Source organism: Pleurodeles waltl, chromosome 4_1, assembly GCF_031143425.1.
Source record: "Pleurodeles waltl isolate 20211129_DDA chromosome 4_1, aPleWal1.hap1.20221129, whole genome shotgun sequence".
Taxonomy (NCBI): Eukaryota; Metazoa; Chordata; class Amphibia; order Caudata; family Salamandridae; genus Pleurodeles; species Pleurodeles waltl.
Window position 1 is genome coordinate 155,346,477 of NC_090442.1, and position 16,862 is coordinate 155,363,338.

Below are 16,862 nucleotides of genomic sequence, written 5' to 3' on the forward strand. Positions count from 1 at the left end.
CTATACCGCCAGGCTTCTGCCTGGCGGTCATAATCCCCAGGGGATGCCCTGGGGATTATGAGTCCTCAACCGCCAGCCTGTCTACGGCAGTAAACACCGCCATGGAAAGGCTGGCAGTAAGGGGGACTCAGGGTGCCCCTGGGTAGCCCCCGCACTGCCCATGCACTTGGCATGGGCAGTGTAGGGGCCCCCAGGCACAGCCCAATCGCGCATTTCATTGCCCGAATTTTATATATTACAAGCCGGCTGCAATGTTGATGTGACTTTTCCGCTGGGCCAGCGGACGTAAACACTGTTACCGTCTGCTTGCCCAGCGAAAAAGTCATAATAGGGAGCCAGATATACAACAGCACTGGTGGTATACTGGCGCCCGCAGCTTCGGCGGTCTTTACAAAAGACCGCCGAAGTTGTAATGAGGCCCTTTATAAGGAAACAAGGCCTAAGGTCGATATCCTTAATAAGATCATGTAATTCCGAGGTGACTTGTAATGTCTTTTTAATGTATGGGAGAGGATATTGTATTACTTATAATGCATGGTCACATCATCACCCTTCCCACATACTGCTTAAATACTTAGGTGCTCATTACGAGTTTGGCGGTATGTGTACCGCCATGGTGGAGGAGGCGGTCTCACTGCTGCGGCCCCGGCGGTAAGGACCGCTGCATTACGAGTGTGGTGGTTTGGCGGAAGCCAAACCGCCACAACGCCGCCAGTTCCGCCGGTGTGGGCAGACCGCTGCAGCCGGCGGCGAGCACTTCCCGGCCAGTGGCATGCCTAAGACCACTGTCCGTATTACGAGGCAGCAAACCACCAAGCTTTTTGCGGCAGTCGCTCTGCCACGAAAACCCTGGAGGTAACGCACCTGGCAACAGGAATCCTCATTCCTGTCGCCGGCACATGCCCCCCAACTCCCCCACACACATACAGACACACACCTCCACTCCTCCGCACACATACAGACACACACACCCACTCCTATGCACACATACAGACACACACACATGCTCGCACACCCATTCCGACACACACAAACATGCTCACACACATACACACCACACATGCACTTAGGACACACACATCCCCCCCCGGGCCACCTACTTGTCTAGGCCACACAGCAGCCCACGTTGAGGTGGTCGTCCGGGGGAAGATATCAGCGGTTCGAACTGCCACTGCTGCACCGCCCAGCAAATATCGCCATGCCGTATTACTACTTGTAATATTGGGGGCGGAGTCCTCGCGGCGTGGTGTTGCTGGTGGTGGGACCGCCTCTTCCTCGACATCAGTCAGCCCGGCGGTGGCGGTTTTCGGCCTGATTTTTGGCATTCTCCTGTATGTGCTCGGAATACGGCGGTCAAGAGACCGCCATCACTGGCGGTATTTCGGCAGCTGCCAGCACAGCGGTCTTTGGAACTACCGCCAAAGTCATAATCGGCACCTAAGACGGCCAAAGTCGCGGTGGCGGTTGGACTGGCGCACTCCTGGCGTTCCAACTGCCAGAATCCGATACTGGTGGTCAGATCGCCAGAAGACTTCCGCCACTGCCAGGATATCAGATTCCGACGGGTTGGCGGCCATCAGAGTGGCGCCAACTTCAGTACTGCCGTGCTGATCACGACTTTGCTTTCCCCACCATGAAAATGCTGCCGGAAAGGCAGTGCTGGGGTCCGACGATCGTGCCGCCAAAGTCGTAATCCGGCTCTTAGTGTCTTGCTCTGTCATGTTCATTGCAGAAACAAATGAGCTATAAACTGGTGTGTTGAAACATACAGATATTCTATCTTTCCTGTAATGACGTATAATGTGGACAAAAGTCAACATTCTGCCATAAATATCTCCTATCCTCTGAACGCTTTGAAGCTCCTGAAAACATATCAGAAGAAAGAACAAGCCAGTTCCCATTTTCCTCATTTAAACTGTGGCTGAAATTGTGCTCTGTGACCTGCCTTCCACCCATGATGCTGGCTCTGGCAACAGGCATTGTGACATTAGAACTCCTAGTGGCTAGAGCTGCCAACCTTGGAACATAGGAGTCCAGATGTGAATTATGGCCTTGGCACTTGACTCCACATTGTGTGTGTGTGAGAAATTGGGTTGTTGGTGGACTGGGGTGTGAGCCCTGGTCACGTAACAGCCACAATCCCTTGCAGGGTGAACTACAAAAAATCACTAATGTAACCTATGCTTAACCCTGGGAGCTTGGCACAAAAACAGTAAGGCTTAACTTAGAGACAATGTGTAAATTATAGAATAGAGGACATTTCAATAAATTATTTGACATCTTCAAAACCATCAAAATCCAATCAGTAGAAAAGGAGTAATACATTTCTAAAGTTCAAGATTCGAAATAGCAAGTTCTCAGTTTTGGAGAATGGCCATCTGGGTACCTTTAGCACCACAATGAAGGGTCCAGGAGTAGCTGGAAACCTCTTGGAGGTGAGGACTCACTCAGGCTGGGTCCAGGTGCAGGTTCAAGATGGTAGGGGGGAGCCTGTTATGTCCCTGAACAGGAGGCCAGAAAACTAGCCCGTGGAGTCACTTCTGAAAGTCCTGGATGCAGGTGAAGATATAGGGCTCAATAGCAGGGCTGGCCTCTGAGGGTTCAAGGCAGGCTCCAGGCAGTGACGCAGTCTTTGAGGTACAGCAGCAGTGTGACAGAGTGCACAGCATGTCACAACAGCAGGCAGTCCTCTGGGAGTCCTACAGCAGGCCCAGTAGTGAACTGAAAAGTAGGTCTGAGAGCCCTATTTTTATACCCTTGTGCCCTGCTCCAAGAAGGTGGGAGAAGTTTCCAGAAAGGTACTTTGAAGTTCCAGGAGTATTCTGCCTCACCTGTCCTGGCTCCTAGCTGGCTGCATTGACAATACAGGGTTGTTAAACCTATTGTGTGGTGGCAGAGCACAGCCTGTTCAGGTGCACTTGGGGCTGTGCTTAGCTCCACACCCTATCAAGGCAGTTAATGGGGCTTTCAGGCTCAGCAAATCCAACTAGTGTGTGACTGTCTAAAGGGAATTCACAAAATCCTAAATGTCAGCTACACCCAGTCATGTGACCTACGGCAGGCTATAGGCATAGACGGCTAAGGGTAGGCCAATGCCAACTTTCTAAAAGTGGCATTTTTAAATTTGTAACAATAAATTCAACTTTAACATTAAAGAGGGATTATCATTACAAGTTCATATGTACGAACATGAGATATCTACCACCTCTGGTTTAGAAATTACAGTGTATTAAATATAATAAGGAATCCCCAATGTTATCCTATGAAAAACAAATTTCAGTACTAGGGCATGTAAAACTTAAAAGTACATGTCCTGCCTTTTAATTATACAGCCCTCTGCCCTATGGGCTACCTAGGGCCTACCTTAGAAGTGACTTATATGTAATAAAAATGGAGTTTAAGGCTCGGTAAGGGGTTTTAAATGCCAAGTCGACATGGCAGTGGGACACTGCATTCAGGCTGCAATTTAAGGTGGGTGGCACAATAAGTGCTGCGGGCCCACTGGTAGCATTTAGTTTACAGGCCCTGGCTATATGGTATACCACTCTACAAGGGACTTAGTCATGTATATGCCAATTAAACCATGTTTTACAAGTAAATCAAATATGCCAGTCAAGTGTATGCCAATTAAACGATGTTTAGGGAAGTGAACACAAAAACGTTAGCAGTGGTAAAGTGTGCAGAGTCCTAAGGTCAACAAGAACAAAAAATCCAGAAAAATGTAGGAGGAGGAAGGCAAAACATCGGGGGTGACCTGTAGGGAGGGCCATATCCAAAAGTGAGTCTGACCAGATCACTTATGCTCCCTGTGTCTAAAAATGTTAAATATTATTATGTATTTTTGTAATCCCCACTTGACAAACACAATTACTAGATTGCCTCCCATTCCATTAGGTAATGTACAGTGGTCAGTTGCTTCCTACCTAGATCTGTGCTACATAAATACCAATACATACATACAAACTGTAATAATGTATTACAGTTGAGCTGCTATTTTGTTTCTTTATTATTGGGACTAGGAGTACCACAAATCACCTTTAATAAGGAAATTAGAGATGGGTTTTATACAGGGATTACAGGACTCCGTGTATATGTACATTATACCCAGTGTAGTTATAGTTAGGTCAGACTTTCCAAAGGAAAGGCATTTAATATTGCCATTTGATGAAGCTTTACTGAAATTTCCCAAAAAAGGTTTATCCACTTCAGGGTAAGTTTCAAGCTGATTCATCAAGCACTAGTCAAGAAAAAGCAGGCGGTCCCAAAAGTGATATTTACCATCTTAAACCCGAGGGGGAAGCTTGTTCTTTGATAAAGAAAAATTGGCTGAACAGAATTACACCACATTTAGCACAAACTTAGAACCTTAATCAGAATGCTTTTTATGATTTGGTGTAATTCTGTTTAAGTGTTTTTGAGAAATTAGTGCTTAAACTCTTCAGTGGGACTAACCAGGAACCTGTATTGGCCACTGGATCCATCACAGTCAGCCTGAACTTGTGACTTTTAACTGGTGTAGCATAACCAAATAACCGCGAGTGGCACTTTCTGCTTCCTGTCGCTATTTTCACTAAAAACATTAGTATGTTATATCTCCCGTTCTCTTGACTGGATCTTTGTCATTCTGGTATCATTTTATCTATTACATTTATTCTATTGTTCTAAAGTGGTTTGCAATTTTTATTGTGTTGTGTTTTCAGTTTATTGCTTTGTTTGCTGCATTAATACTTAACACATTGCCTCACAGCAACACCTGACTGCTTTTGTGCCACGCTATGAGAGGTTGAAGCACAGGTTAATTTACTGACTTTTGTGGTTCACCCTGACAAATATTGTGGTTGTTGCTTGAGTGGGGCTTCCAACCTCTGCAACCAATAACCCAATTTCTTATAACTGTGAACTAATGTATGACTCTTTTATGTGTGTTACATTTTTTCATGTGCGTTAAAACGAAAAAAGATATGCTCCACACAAAAATTTTAGAAATGTTGAAAACGTGTTGTTAAAGGATTTAGTTAGAAGTCTAAAGATGGACCGATCCAAACATTCCCTAAAAGACGTCTCCAGCCTTTGCCCGTCTGTGGCATACTTGCTAGTAGATGACCGTCAGGGAGAAGGGCCCATTCTCAAGACTGGATAAATATCTGGGGATAGACATGACAGGATATAAATATTGATGAATAGATAATAACTTGGGAGTGCTCATTGACGGCTTCTTCTCTGACGTGGACCACTAGAGGAAAATCCAGCTTTTAATTGTGGGCAGCATTGACCTTTTCAAATTGATATTGTTTCCACGTATGCTCTCCAAAATAGTCTGTATATGGTCCAAGATAAGTATTCAAAAAAAATAGATAGGGTCGTTTGCTCCCTACTATGGGATGGTGGACCTACTTGAATAACCATGGAAACACTACAAAGAGGTGTTTACAATGAGGGCATACCATTACCATTTATCTGGATACTTTACGGAGCATCACAGTTAGCTGTTATCATTGAGTGGGTGTACAGCATCGTAAATAAACCCTCTATAATAGAGGTTAGGAGGGCAACAGGTACAAGGGGCCATTTAGAGCAGCTATATGGTGGGAGGACACCCAGCACTTGGCCACAGTGACTAAAATCTGGTAACATAACATAACATGTGTATTTGTAAAGCGCACGTTCACCTGCAGGCATCTTGGCGCTGAATAACAGATGTTTATTGTTACCCAACTCAATGGTACTCATTTTATCGACCTCAGAATTTTGGATGAAAGGCTGAGTGAACCTGCCGGGATTTGAACCTGTGACCATGAGGTCAAACACATGCCCCTATAGTGGACGCATTAGTCCACTACGCCACCAGACCCGGCTTTGGTAGATGATGAACGGCAGAATGTATTGGGAAGGCATAATGACTCTTGAAACCCCACTGTGGAATTCCATTGGACTAAGAGAACTATGGACTTCGGAGTGTTTTAGAGAATGGGATTTGATAGATATGTCCAGAATAGGGTACATTTTGGGCACGTAATATCTTAAATCCTTCAACAAAATAAAAGAAGAATATACATTATCAGACACCCATTCTAAATATTTCTGCATGAAGCAGACACTATGTAAACACTCTACACATCCAAGAAAGTAAAGTTGAATCTCCTTTGGAACATCGGGCACTGTTGAGCCCATTGTACAAACATGCAATATTCCTAATATACAAAACCATAGTTAACAACATACAAGAACCACTCACTGAACTCAGATGAATATGAACCAAAGATATAGGACCACTGGAAGATGAAGATTGGATGGAAGCTTGCCAATAGCCACGGGTGGGAGCCATTGGAGCAGGATCTAGAATAGTGCAACTTAAAATACTAAACTGGCATATTACACCAGAGAACAAGAATTTAATTTTCACAGAATAAGTGGTTCAAGGGGTGTTAAAGGTTGGTACCTTAAAGCATGCTTGGTGTGAATGCCCTGAAATACAATCTTTTTGGTAATAGGTTAGGAACCAGATTTGACATACAATGGTTTTTGAAATGCAGGTGGAGATGGTGTATTTGGATCCCATACACATTTTGTATTTGGCAATTACAGTCTCTAGAAGGAACATTGCAAAGGGGTGGTCGGTAGGGGAAAGCACCCACCTTTGATAAGCTAGCAAATAATTGAGGTTGATGTATGAGCACCGGGAAATGGGCCTGTGAGGCACAAGGATGCCCTAAGAAGTTCAAAGTAATCTGGGCCTAAGGCAAGAATACAGAGGTCTGATGTACTAGTGGGAGGATAACTGAACTCAAGGGCTAAGACCGGTATAAGCAGTATGATAAGTTGTTGTCTCTGCACTGATATAGGATACAACAAATCTAAATGTAAAACACATGTGAAGATCAATTATGCCTATTTAAGGTAGATACTGAATTCAAAAGGAAGGTGGTTCATAAATATATGATTGTTGAATTGCAGTGAATGTTCAAAACTAACAAAATGTGTTAAAAAAGACTAGATAAATAGATATGTGGTCTGGAAGCACAGCTCTATCGGTTGAACCATTGAATGTTACTGGAGAATTAGGATTGAGAAGTGTTACCTCTGTCACTTACCTGACCCCCAAAACAACTTGAAGTATGGTGCAGATTCCTGAGACAAAGAAGGTGGTACTGATGATGTGGCTTTGAGTGAGGGGGTCATGCGTCAGGCACAGCTCTTTGGACAAGATCAACGGTACAGACAAATTCCCACCTAGTGCAGTTAGGTAGTGCTGTGAAATAGAAATCAGAAATAAAGACGTGATGTGGAGAACAAAGCTTGAGGTGGTACTGAATACCTGAAAATGCATTTAGTGTGATAATGGAAATCCACTGTTTTGCCCCCACTAACATACTATATTGTAACTCACATACCAACAGGTGTACCTGTTGGAGTGTGTCCTTTAAAAGCAATATTAATACGAAAGACTTGCAATATATTGTGTGATGAAGCTGCATAGAAAATGTGTTAACGTAGAAAATAATGTACGCGTTGAAATGTGCCCACGGGGAGTGGCTAACAATGTATACGAAGACTAATGAAAAGGCTTATTAATTCTGATTTTAATGCAATAATGTTTGAAATTGTATTAGTGTATCATAATAAATAGGGTTATGTGCTGAGAGTTGCTTTACTTAACACGAAGGGCTTTAGCTTATCGAGGGTTTGGGCCTTGCTGCCTGACCTCATATTGAAATGTGTTTTCTAACGTGTAAGGTGCTGTTTTTCCTGAAGGACACGAAGCTGTACTTTTCCAAGAGCTCTATGTGTGTAGCCGTAGTAAATCCTTTCTCATGAGAACCGGATTGCTCAAGGCGATGTTCTTGCTAGATGCAACAGTGTAATTCATAACAGGTGCAAGGTTAACAGTACTATGAGAAGACAATGAAGACACTGACTGGAGCGCAAAGTGTAACATTTTCTACCTGACATTCCAACCGTTGAAGACGTCAATAACATGGACCAATCCGTGACATTGGAACTGTGAACTGTGAAAAATTCTAGCAAGGTGCTTACCAAATTATTGGACAGATATAATGATGCACCAAACTGTATCCAATGAGGAATTAGGGAATAGTTAGACAGTTTTGATTTAACGGTGTGACTCAAGAAGAAACCATCCATTTTGTCATTTTCTCCATCCCCATTTCTCCATTTTGCCATTTCCCTTTCGCCATAAGACTTTTACCATTTGCCATTGTCCGGACACTCCAAGCCCATACTTTAGTTTAGTTGTCCTATCACCCAAACCATCCTCTGCCCACCTTTTGCTTGATATTATCTTCTTCTCTATCTGAGGGAAGTGAAATGTTCCTTAGCTATGCTATTACTAAACTTTGTCCCATCCTATCTCTGCTGATGATGAATCGACTGATGTCCTGAGGACGAAGACTGACGCTGTTTGCTGATCTGTTGGATTGGTAACTATCCGATGCAATTGTGATTGTCTGTTTGCCTTTTCTTTCCAGGTACCAACTGCTATTTTGATAGAGGCCGTAGTATAGATGTTTTCTAAATTCGTGTTCACTCAAATGTTTTGCATGAAGCCCAACATGCTAATGCTAATTTGAGGTTAGTTAAGGCATTCACTAATATCTTGTGCAAATAGACAAATGACTGAGTTCTTATTTTGTTGATTCATGTACTAATGAGACTCTGCTAAGTTGATTCATATTAAGGATATGCCTAAATTTTGAATGAATATAGTTTATGTTCTGATTAAGTTGTACATTAGACATTAGATTGTAACTAATAGGGAAATAAATATCCTAACTCTTAACTAAATTGGGGTGGTTATTCATGACTGAAAAGTCATGGTGTGTTCAAGTTATTGATTCCTATTAAAGGTTTATTGATTAGTGATTGCCATTATTGATTGTTCATTGATTTATTGATTGGTGATGCCCAGAAAATATCTCGTACTGGGAAGTCCCCAAACGCGGTCCAAACGTTTGCCGACTTAAACGCATCCCCTTGTAAGTTTACTTATTAAGGCTCTGACGCGCTATCATACCCTGTTATGGCCTACATTTAAAGAGTAATTTGCAGTATTTGTGTTGGTATTAGTAAAATGATTACTCTTGATTCCTTTTGTTATGGGGACAAAATATCCAGCACAGGAATTGATACAAAAGCATGTTTTGGTATTGGAACAAAATGTTTGTGCATGGCCTTGAGAAAGATCCAGGGCTATTTGTTCTCATAGAAGCGAAACACTCTGACCTCAGAGGTAACACATACACTTTCAAGTGTAACTGGGATCTAGCCTAAGTTAAATGCGGTAACAACAAGAAAATGCATTGCCACCAGTGTATTTTCTAAACATAAATTAATGAAACATTTAAGTAAATTACTGGCTTAATTTTATTTTGACTGTATTGGAATTTGGGTTGGGTTGTTCATGTATTTTGAGGAATTCTGGGGGGGAACCTATCTGCAGTCAGTTGGTGCGACTAGCAAAATAAACTAAACACAGGCCAGAGTATTTACATATACTACGTTGCTTCAGGATGCAAAGACCCTCAACATTACATATCATCAGTTTCCAGATCACACATTGCCATATCAATTTCTACATTTTCCCTGTATGCAAAACACCACTGCCATCACAAAAGGCTCATTACTCCAACAGGCAAAACATAATTTCCAGGGCAGAAAGAGCTGTCCCAAAACAAAGGGCCTGATTTGTGAAAGTAAGGTTACCTTTTTGTGTAAGTTTCCGATTTTTTGTAATTCACACACTACAAGTTTAAAGTAATTTTATGACTGTGGAGACTCCGCAGTTGGGTGGAGACCTCTGCACAAGATATGCAATTGTAGTGCAGGCTTCCACTGGTTGGTTTAAGGCCATTTACTAACACATCAGAATCCAGATTGCCCACATATGTAAAGGTACAAGGCCCTCTTGGTATACAAAGCCAATTTCAATGCAAACATCATTAACAACATGCTCTCTACTCCAAATCTCATGTCTATTTATGAGCTCTTCTGTTTTCCTCCTGCTCCTTCACCCAGTGGTTTAGAACAGCGTGCACCTGCTTATGCAAGGGAGGCCAACCTGCAATTGGCTTGATGCTAGCTGCTCAGTATTCTGCTGAGATAGATGGAGGCCCATCACCACATAGCCCGGGTTCAGAGTATAGTAGTGCTCTCCCACAAAATTTGCAGACTTTGTGTGCCCCTAGATCGCCCACTGGGTGTGCATGGGTGCCAAATTCACTGGAGAAACATACACAAAGGGTGTCATTATGAGTTTGGTGGACGGAAAAGGCCATTCGCCAAACTCCCGCTGTCAGGTTCCGCCAGTGTGGCCACCTTCCGCGGGCCCCATTAGGAGTTTCCCGCTGGGTCAGCAGGCAGAAACGATGTTTCCGCCCACTGGCCCAGCAGCAAACAGCCTACAACATTGACGCTGGATAATAATTGAGCCGGCGGCAATGCTGCAGTGCATAGGGTATCAGCACCTGTCGCGCTGTTCACTGTCTGCAAAACAAACAGTGTGACGGGCCTGGCCATGGGGCTCCTGCAATGCCCATGCCCAGTGCATGGGCAGTGCAAGGGCCCTCCTGGGGTTCCCTGCACCACGTCTCTGCCAGCCTTCACATGGTGGTGCTACCGCCATGTAAAAGCTGGCAGAGAGGGGGGCTGTAATCCCCAGGGAGGTGCTGTTTGCTGCGCCGCCCTGGTGGATTAGGACCTCCAGCACTGCCAGCCCCTCCTGTGGAGGTAAACTGCTGGTCTGACCGTGGCGCAACCGCCACGGTCGTAATGTGGCAGTCAGACCACCGCCAAAGCGGTCACACCATTGCTTTTGTGGCGGTCAGACCACCACCACAAGCCTGGCGGTCTCAAGACCGCCAGGGTCGTAATGAGGCCCAAAATGTTCAAAAATCATACAAGTGCAGGTTTTCATAAACTCCTAAATCAATGCAGACGTTTGACGCAAACAAAGAATTATATGTAACAACTGCAGAATAATAAAACAAAGCTATACATCATTTAATGAAAACTTTAAAAGCAACGCATAAGCACCTAAAGCAAGCCTGAAACACTAGATGAATTTTTAAAACATAGCGCATAGGAAGGCTAAGGGACTACAGTGGGGGGAAAAAAAGCACAATTGTACTCGTGGGTCAATGGAAAACAAGCCAGGTTTGACATAGTCTCAGTATTGGCCGAATTATTCAAAGGATCTTTATTTAGAACATTCTCCCTTGAATCAGCATGCCTGCCACAGACAGCCACGTTGTCTGTTATAGACTAAGGATTGGTAGACATAGCCCAAGCATAGCACAAGCACTTACATTTCAGCACAAAATATGTTAATCACGTCTGATGTAGTTATTTTCTGACAGTGCTGTGATGTACAAAACTATGTTTCCGGGCATGTGCCAAACTAGGCCAAAGTTAGTCATCACCTCCATCTTGTATTTGAATAGCTGCTTCAACATATTTATTTTGTGCTCATAATTTTTCATTGATACCACACACAGCAAAATGTGCCCTGTTGCTTTGTGTTCCTGAAGAACTCTGAGGGAAGCTTTTAGATACTTTTCAAGGCTCTTCATTGTCGCTCACTGTAGAACATTAATCTATTAGTCTTTTCATTATGTAACCAGATTTGCTGTGACATCTTCGATCAGATTAGGCAGAAGGGGAAAATTATTATTCATTTAGGGGGATAGTGCTAGGACGGTGGTGCTATATGATGTTATATAATTCTGTATTCCATTGCAAAATGTATGATAAAAGCCCCTGATTTTGTGGATGAGCCAGACGCTTTTTTGAATTACTAGGGATGATGTCTCTGTCTCTATTGATCTGCTGTACATCCTGACATATTTTATAGATTTAGCTGATTGCTTCATTATTTTGAATTGCTGAGGGCCTTTAAAGCAATTGCTTTTTATGCCTATGATGGATTTATAGAGATGCTATATTTTTGTAATCTGTATTGCACTTTAAAAATGTAATAAACCTTAATTCTTTTTAATTTACTGATCTAGAACTCCCTTTTTGAGTCAGGTTTATTTTTCTACTTTGAAAAGATGGCTTGAATCTTGCCTTTAGCTACGCATTGCCTCATCTATTCTTGAGGACAACGCTCGCGTCAAACCTGCAATAGGAGATTCAACTCAATCATGCAGATTTCCTAAGAAATACACTGGAAGGTCTATAGTCATTATCATTATCATCAACAACAAACACTGAGGAAGTAACCAGAATCATGCTTTCCATCATTTCTGACTCGCCTATTGATATCTGCCCACACTACATTTGCACGATTCGGTAAGAACGTTCAGGCAATGCTCTCACCACCTTCTTTAATGTCTTACTATTTTCTGCCTCCTACCCCATGTACTAGAAACATGCCCAGGTTCTGTTCCTCCTCAAGGAACCACGGCTGACCTAAGGTCTGAATTGATATCAAGCCCATCTCTCCACTTCCCTTCCTTCCAAAGTACTTGCAAAACTGTTTGATTTGCAACTCATATGGTACCCTACCTAGAATCCCACCATAGTCTTGATCCATCACAGTTGGCCTTTCACTTTGACCACAGAACCAAAATCGCCTTTATCAATGCTACAGATGGCACTCGCCACATCGTTGACCATGGAGGCACACCCGCCTAGGTTGTATTGAACCTTTCTGCAGCATTTCGTACAGTGTTAAATCCCACGCTGCTTAGGCACCTCCACAAATCAGGCATCTGCCTAACTGGCCTCCAGTAGTTTCAGTCTTTTCTATCTCACCTATCGCAATCTATCTCCCTCCGCCTTTTCACTCTGATTCACCTGAGGCTACATGCGGTGTTCACGGGGCCTTTTGCTCAGCCCTACTTTATGTAACATTTGCACTGCCCCTCTTGCAGCCATTAGCAGATGCTTTGCTTTCAATGCAATATCTTATTCAGATGACACTGAGTTGATCCTCTCCCTCAGAAGACACTAACAAAGTTCAGGCCAACCTCGACCTCTGTATGTCCAAGATTGATAAGCAGATGAGCTGCAGCTGCTTAAAACATAACAGCGACAAAACAGAGATCATCATGTTTCATAAAAACATGACCCTCCGGTCTTAATCATGGTGCTCAAAAGGATTGGGCCCTGCCCCTCAGCGGCACAATCCAGTAAAACTTGGGAATAATTTTAGACAGTCAATTTTCGATAGCTGACCAGATCATTTCTGTCTCTGCCATCTGTTTCAACATCATCAAGATGCTTATAAAAAAATTCCAATGGCTTCCAATGGACACTAGAGGCCAGATGTATCAAAGGGTTTTACCCATTCTGTGTCTATGGGAAAAAAAGTGTTCGTACATATGGCCCTTGGAAACTAGTCAGTCATGCAAGCCCTCTTTACCAGTAGTTTAGATTACAGATCTACTCTTTATACAGCCATCTCTTCCTGCTGTTTTAAGGGTCTACTGGTGGTTCAGCCCTTGCCTGCCAGGCTAGAATTTAATCTTCCCCACCGCACCACTGTATCCAACCACCTGCACACTCTCGATTGGCTTCCCATTCACAAACACAACATGCCGTTTTTTTAAACTAGCCTAAAATAGTTATAGGGCACTTCAAAACTTAGGCCCCCTTTAACTCAGCAACAGGATCAATTTCCTCAATCCATCCATACAGCTCTGGCTTGCTTCTCTCTTACTTGAATGCTCCCCTGATATTCTTTGCACCAGATCCTGAAGATGTACTTTCTCCTACCTTGCCCCCACTGCCTTAAACATACTTTCCTTACCCATTAGCTCCACCAGTTCCCTACTCGTTTTCAGGAAGAAACTCTAAATGTTGCTGTTTTAGTCCTCTATCTTCTCCAGGCTCCCCTAAGCAATGCAACCCCACAGATTTGAACCAGGATACACTTGAGTGATATGTGCATGCTGTAAATTCAAATATCATAACAACCATTGCAGAACTGACTAGATCCAAACCATTTAACGTGTGTCTAGGTGGTACTCATAAGAACACCCAGAACATGCAAAGCAGTGCAATGACTCAGCAGTTTAAGAGTATACAACATGTTATCTTCCAACACTACCCATTCATATTTTTGTTGTGCAAATATTACCCTGGTTTGCTGTCTCATGTACATGACTCATGCTGGCATCCTGCTGTCCTTTCCTGCCTCACCTGAACGCCAAGGAAGATGCACAAGTGCCATGGTGGTATTTCGGTCACTCCGTATAACATCTTGGTGTGGCTGGCATCTCGGTGTGAGCCTTTGTTGTCCTTTTCATCCAGCTCATTGCCACTGTCACTGCACTCTATAACCACACAGTTATGGTTTCCATCCTCAATCTATAATGAAATAAAGTGGAAACTCTATTAGGGAGGGATGAAGCTTGGAGAAATGAAAAGACATCTGTATCAATGGATTTCTAAGATCCACTATTTATATAACTGTAACGGGAGCACCCTCCTCTGTAAGAAACAAAGGGAACAAGCCGGTTACAGCCTCTAAATGAGTCAAAATAAGGTGAAATCAAAGCATCCAGAATATCTTTAGATCATAATAATAGGAGACTGAAGGCATTGCCTCTACTGACACATTAAATGCAGATTTATCTAATCACTGAAGGCTGACAGGTTCACTAAACAGTCATACACCGATAAAGGACAGAAAGCTTACACCAACATTTTATGTATTTCAGTAAAATTTTAACCCTCAAAATTCACTATGCAAAAAAGCAACAAAAACTCCAGCTTAGATTAAACAAGCACCTCTTTCAATGCCAATTTTATGTAGGCTGGCAAAGGGTACTTGATCAATGTTTGAAACATCCTTCCAGTCAGTATGACTTGTAACCAACAGGTAACACAACACACCTCTAGCCTCAGCTCAGTAAACATCTAATGCCTTAAAGACTGGATAGTATTGTGTCTAATGAATCATTGATACATGCTTAGGCAATTCACAATGTCTTCAAGTTTATGCTACAGGCGTCTGCAATTACTTCAGCGCTCTAGGTTCTACCTTAGACTATGCCATACCATATGTATGTTGATATTTGTGAACATGATTGTGGAGTTTAAATAACCCTATAAACTCCTAAATACTTAAACAGTCAACCTACAAAGGCTGTAGATGAAAAGGTTAACTTAGGGGGGAGTGGCTTGGTGCTGCTTCAAGATGGCTGCAATGTGGAGACCTCTGAGGCAGCCACGGGGAGATATCGGCTCGACTGCTTTCACTGCAGGCAGACCAGCTCTGTATCACCGCACCAAGTAATGTGAACACTCGGCTTCCTGCAGGTTCATTTTTCTTGCCGCAAACATGAGCTTTTCTCCTCAAATGAGGAGAAACGCGCTGACGGAGATGTTGAGCTCGCTATTTTGAATTCCATACAGTAATCTTGTTTCAATTTGCTACCTCATAAATAGGTGGTTTTCAAACAATTTCACTGCATAACTGTTTTGGACACTTCAGATCTTCTCCAAGTGCTTTTGAATGTGCCCAGCATATGAGATAATATGTTTTCTGGCTGTTCTGTAATTTTTCTTGACATTACTTGGGGCTTAGTCAGTGCTCTGATGGTAAATGATTTCTGGAGTTTACTCGAAATCCTCTTCAATAAATTTTAATATCTTTGCACTCCCTGTCTTATGGGCAGAACCAGGAGATTGAGGCTGTGTCCATCTACTTCAGCTAACTACTCATACACTTGCTCTGCTGATACTGCCAACTCATTCTCTGTGCTTGAAAAAAACATGGAAAGCAATAATTTTGAGTCAGCTTTGTCATCCATTGCATCATCTAGTGGAAATGTCACAACTAATATCAAAATACCTTCCAAGTAAAGCTCAAGTATGACACAGGCAACTAAATGAGTAAAAAATTAGTAAAACAGGATCCTTTGTCTCCCATTAAACTTCTGCCGCAATTTACATGAAACACTTGCTTAACTAATAATAAATTTCAGGCTTTGACTGATAATTGGTCTCTTATAAACAATAGGGTCACTCACGTCGAGTCAGTGTCCTTGAGGATAACATGCTGACCTTCTAAAATCTCAAATCTGAAGTATCTCAACTGCGCAAAGATGCTGCAGACTTAGAAAATGGGAGTAGAAAAAATAACCTCTGCATTTATAGTCAGACGGAAGTGGTGGAAGGCCCAGAAAAAATAGAATTTTTCAATACTTTCTTCCTAAGGTCCAAGGCCTTCCAACCTCTCCATTACTGAATATACAACAAGCTCACAGATTAGGCCATCCTACTCGTCATTCTTCATCATCACAAAAACCGAGAGGAGTCGTTATCTACCTTTTAGAATATGATGACCTTATTGAAGTTCTTAAAGCTGCTAAAACGAAGGGTCAAATTGCTTGGTCCGGATCTCAACTGTTTTTTACACATTTTGCTAAAGCTACGGCAGACAGGAGGAAAATATTCCTTGATGTGAGACCTGCTTTAAGTTCCCTCAACGCAAGATTTGGGCTTTTCCATCCATGTCTGTTTAAAGTAACATACAAGAACAAAACTACGGTGTATGAAGATCCCATGTTATTGCAATGTTTTATTGATAAGAGAAGAGATGGATACATCTAAAATTTCTTCAGTTTGAATTTTACTGTTATTGTGGTTATGCTGAGAAGTCACATGTGATATTGTAGACAGATGTTATTCATGTTTTCTTTCACTGTTGTTTGCCCCACTCTCACTAATTGTTTATTTGTATTCTTCCATTTCAGGTATTGCTTTGACATAGCCCTAGAAATTACGTCATCATTGTTTTATGTGGTCTGAATCTTCCCTTGTCGGCTGTGCTGAAGTTCGAGTTGCATCATCTCCCTTCTGTGGTGGCATCACCCTCAACTATTTGTATGTTTTTA

General features: G+C 42.6%; 1 protein-coding gene across 1 annotated transcript in view; it reads right to left on the reverse strand.

The window, feature by feature from the left end:
* The window catches only part of LOC138287142 (solute carrier family 23 member 1-like), a 225,917-nt gene extending 210,629 nt beyond the window's left edge, over window positions 1-15,288 (reverse strand). Inside the window, exons 1-3 of the mRNA XM_069227501.1 lie at window positions 15,253-15,288; window positions 14,161-14,328; window positions 7,092-7,249 (exon numbers count right to left, since the gene is read on the reverse strand). Of these exons, the coding sequence (XP_069083602.1) occupies window positions 7,092-7,249; window positions 14,161-14,328; window positions 15,253-15,288 (362 nt within the window). The remainder of the gene's footprint in view (window positions 1-7,091; window positions 7,250-14,160; window positions 14,329-15,252) is intronic.
* Window positions 15,289-16,862: the final 1,574 nt, after the last annotated feature.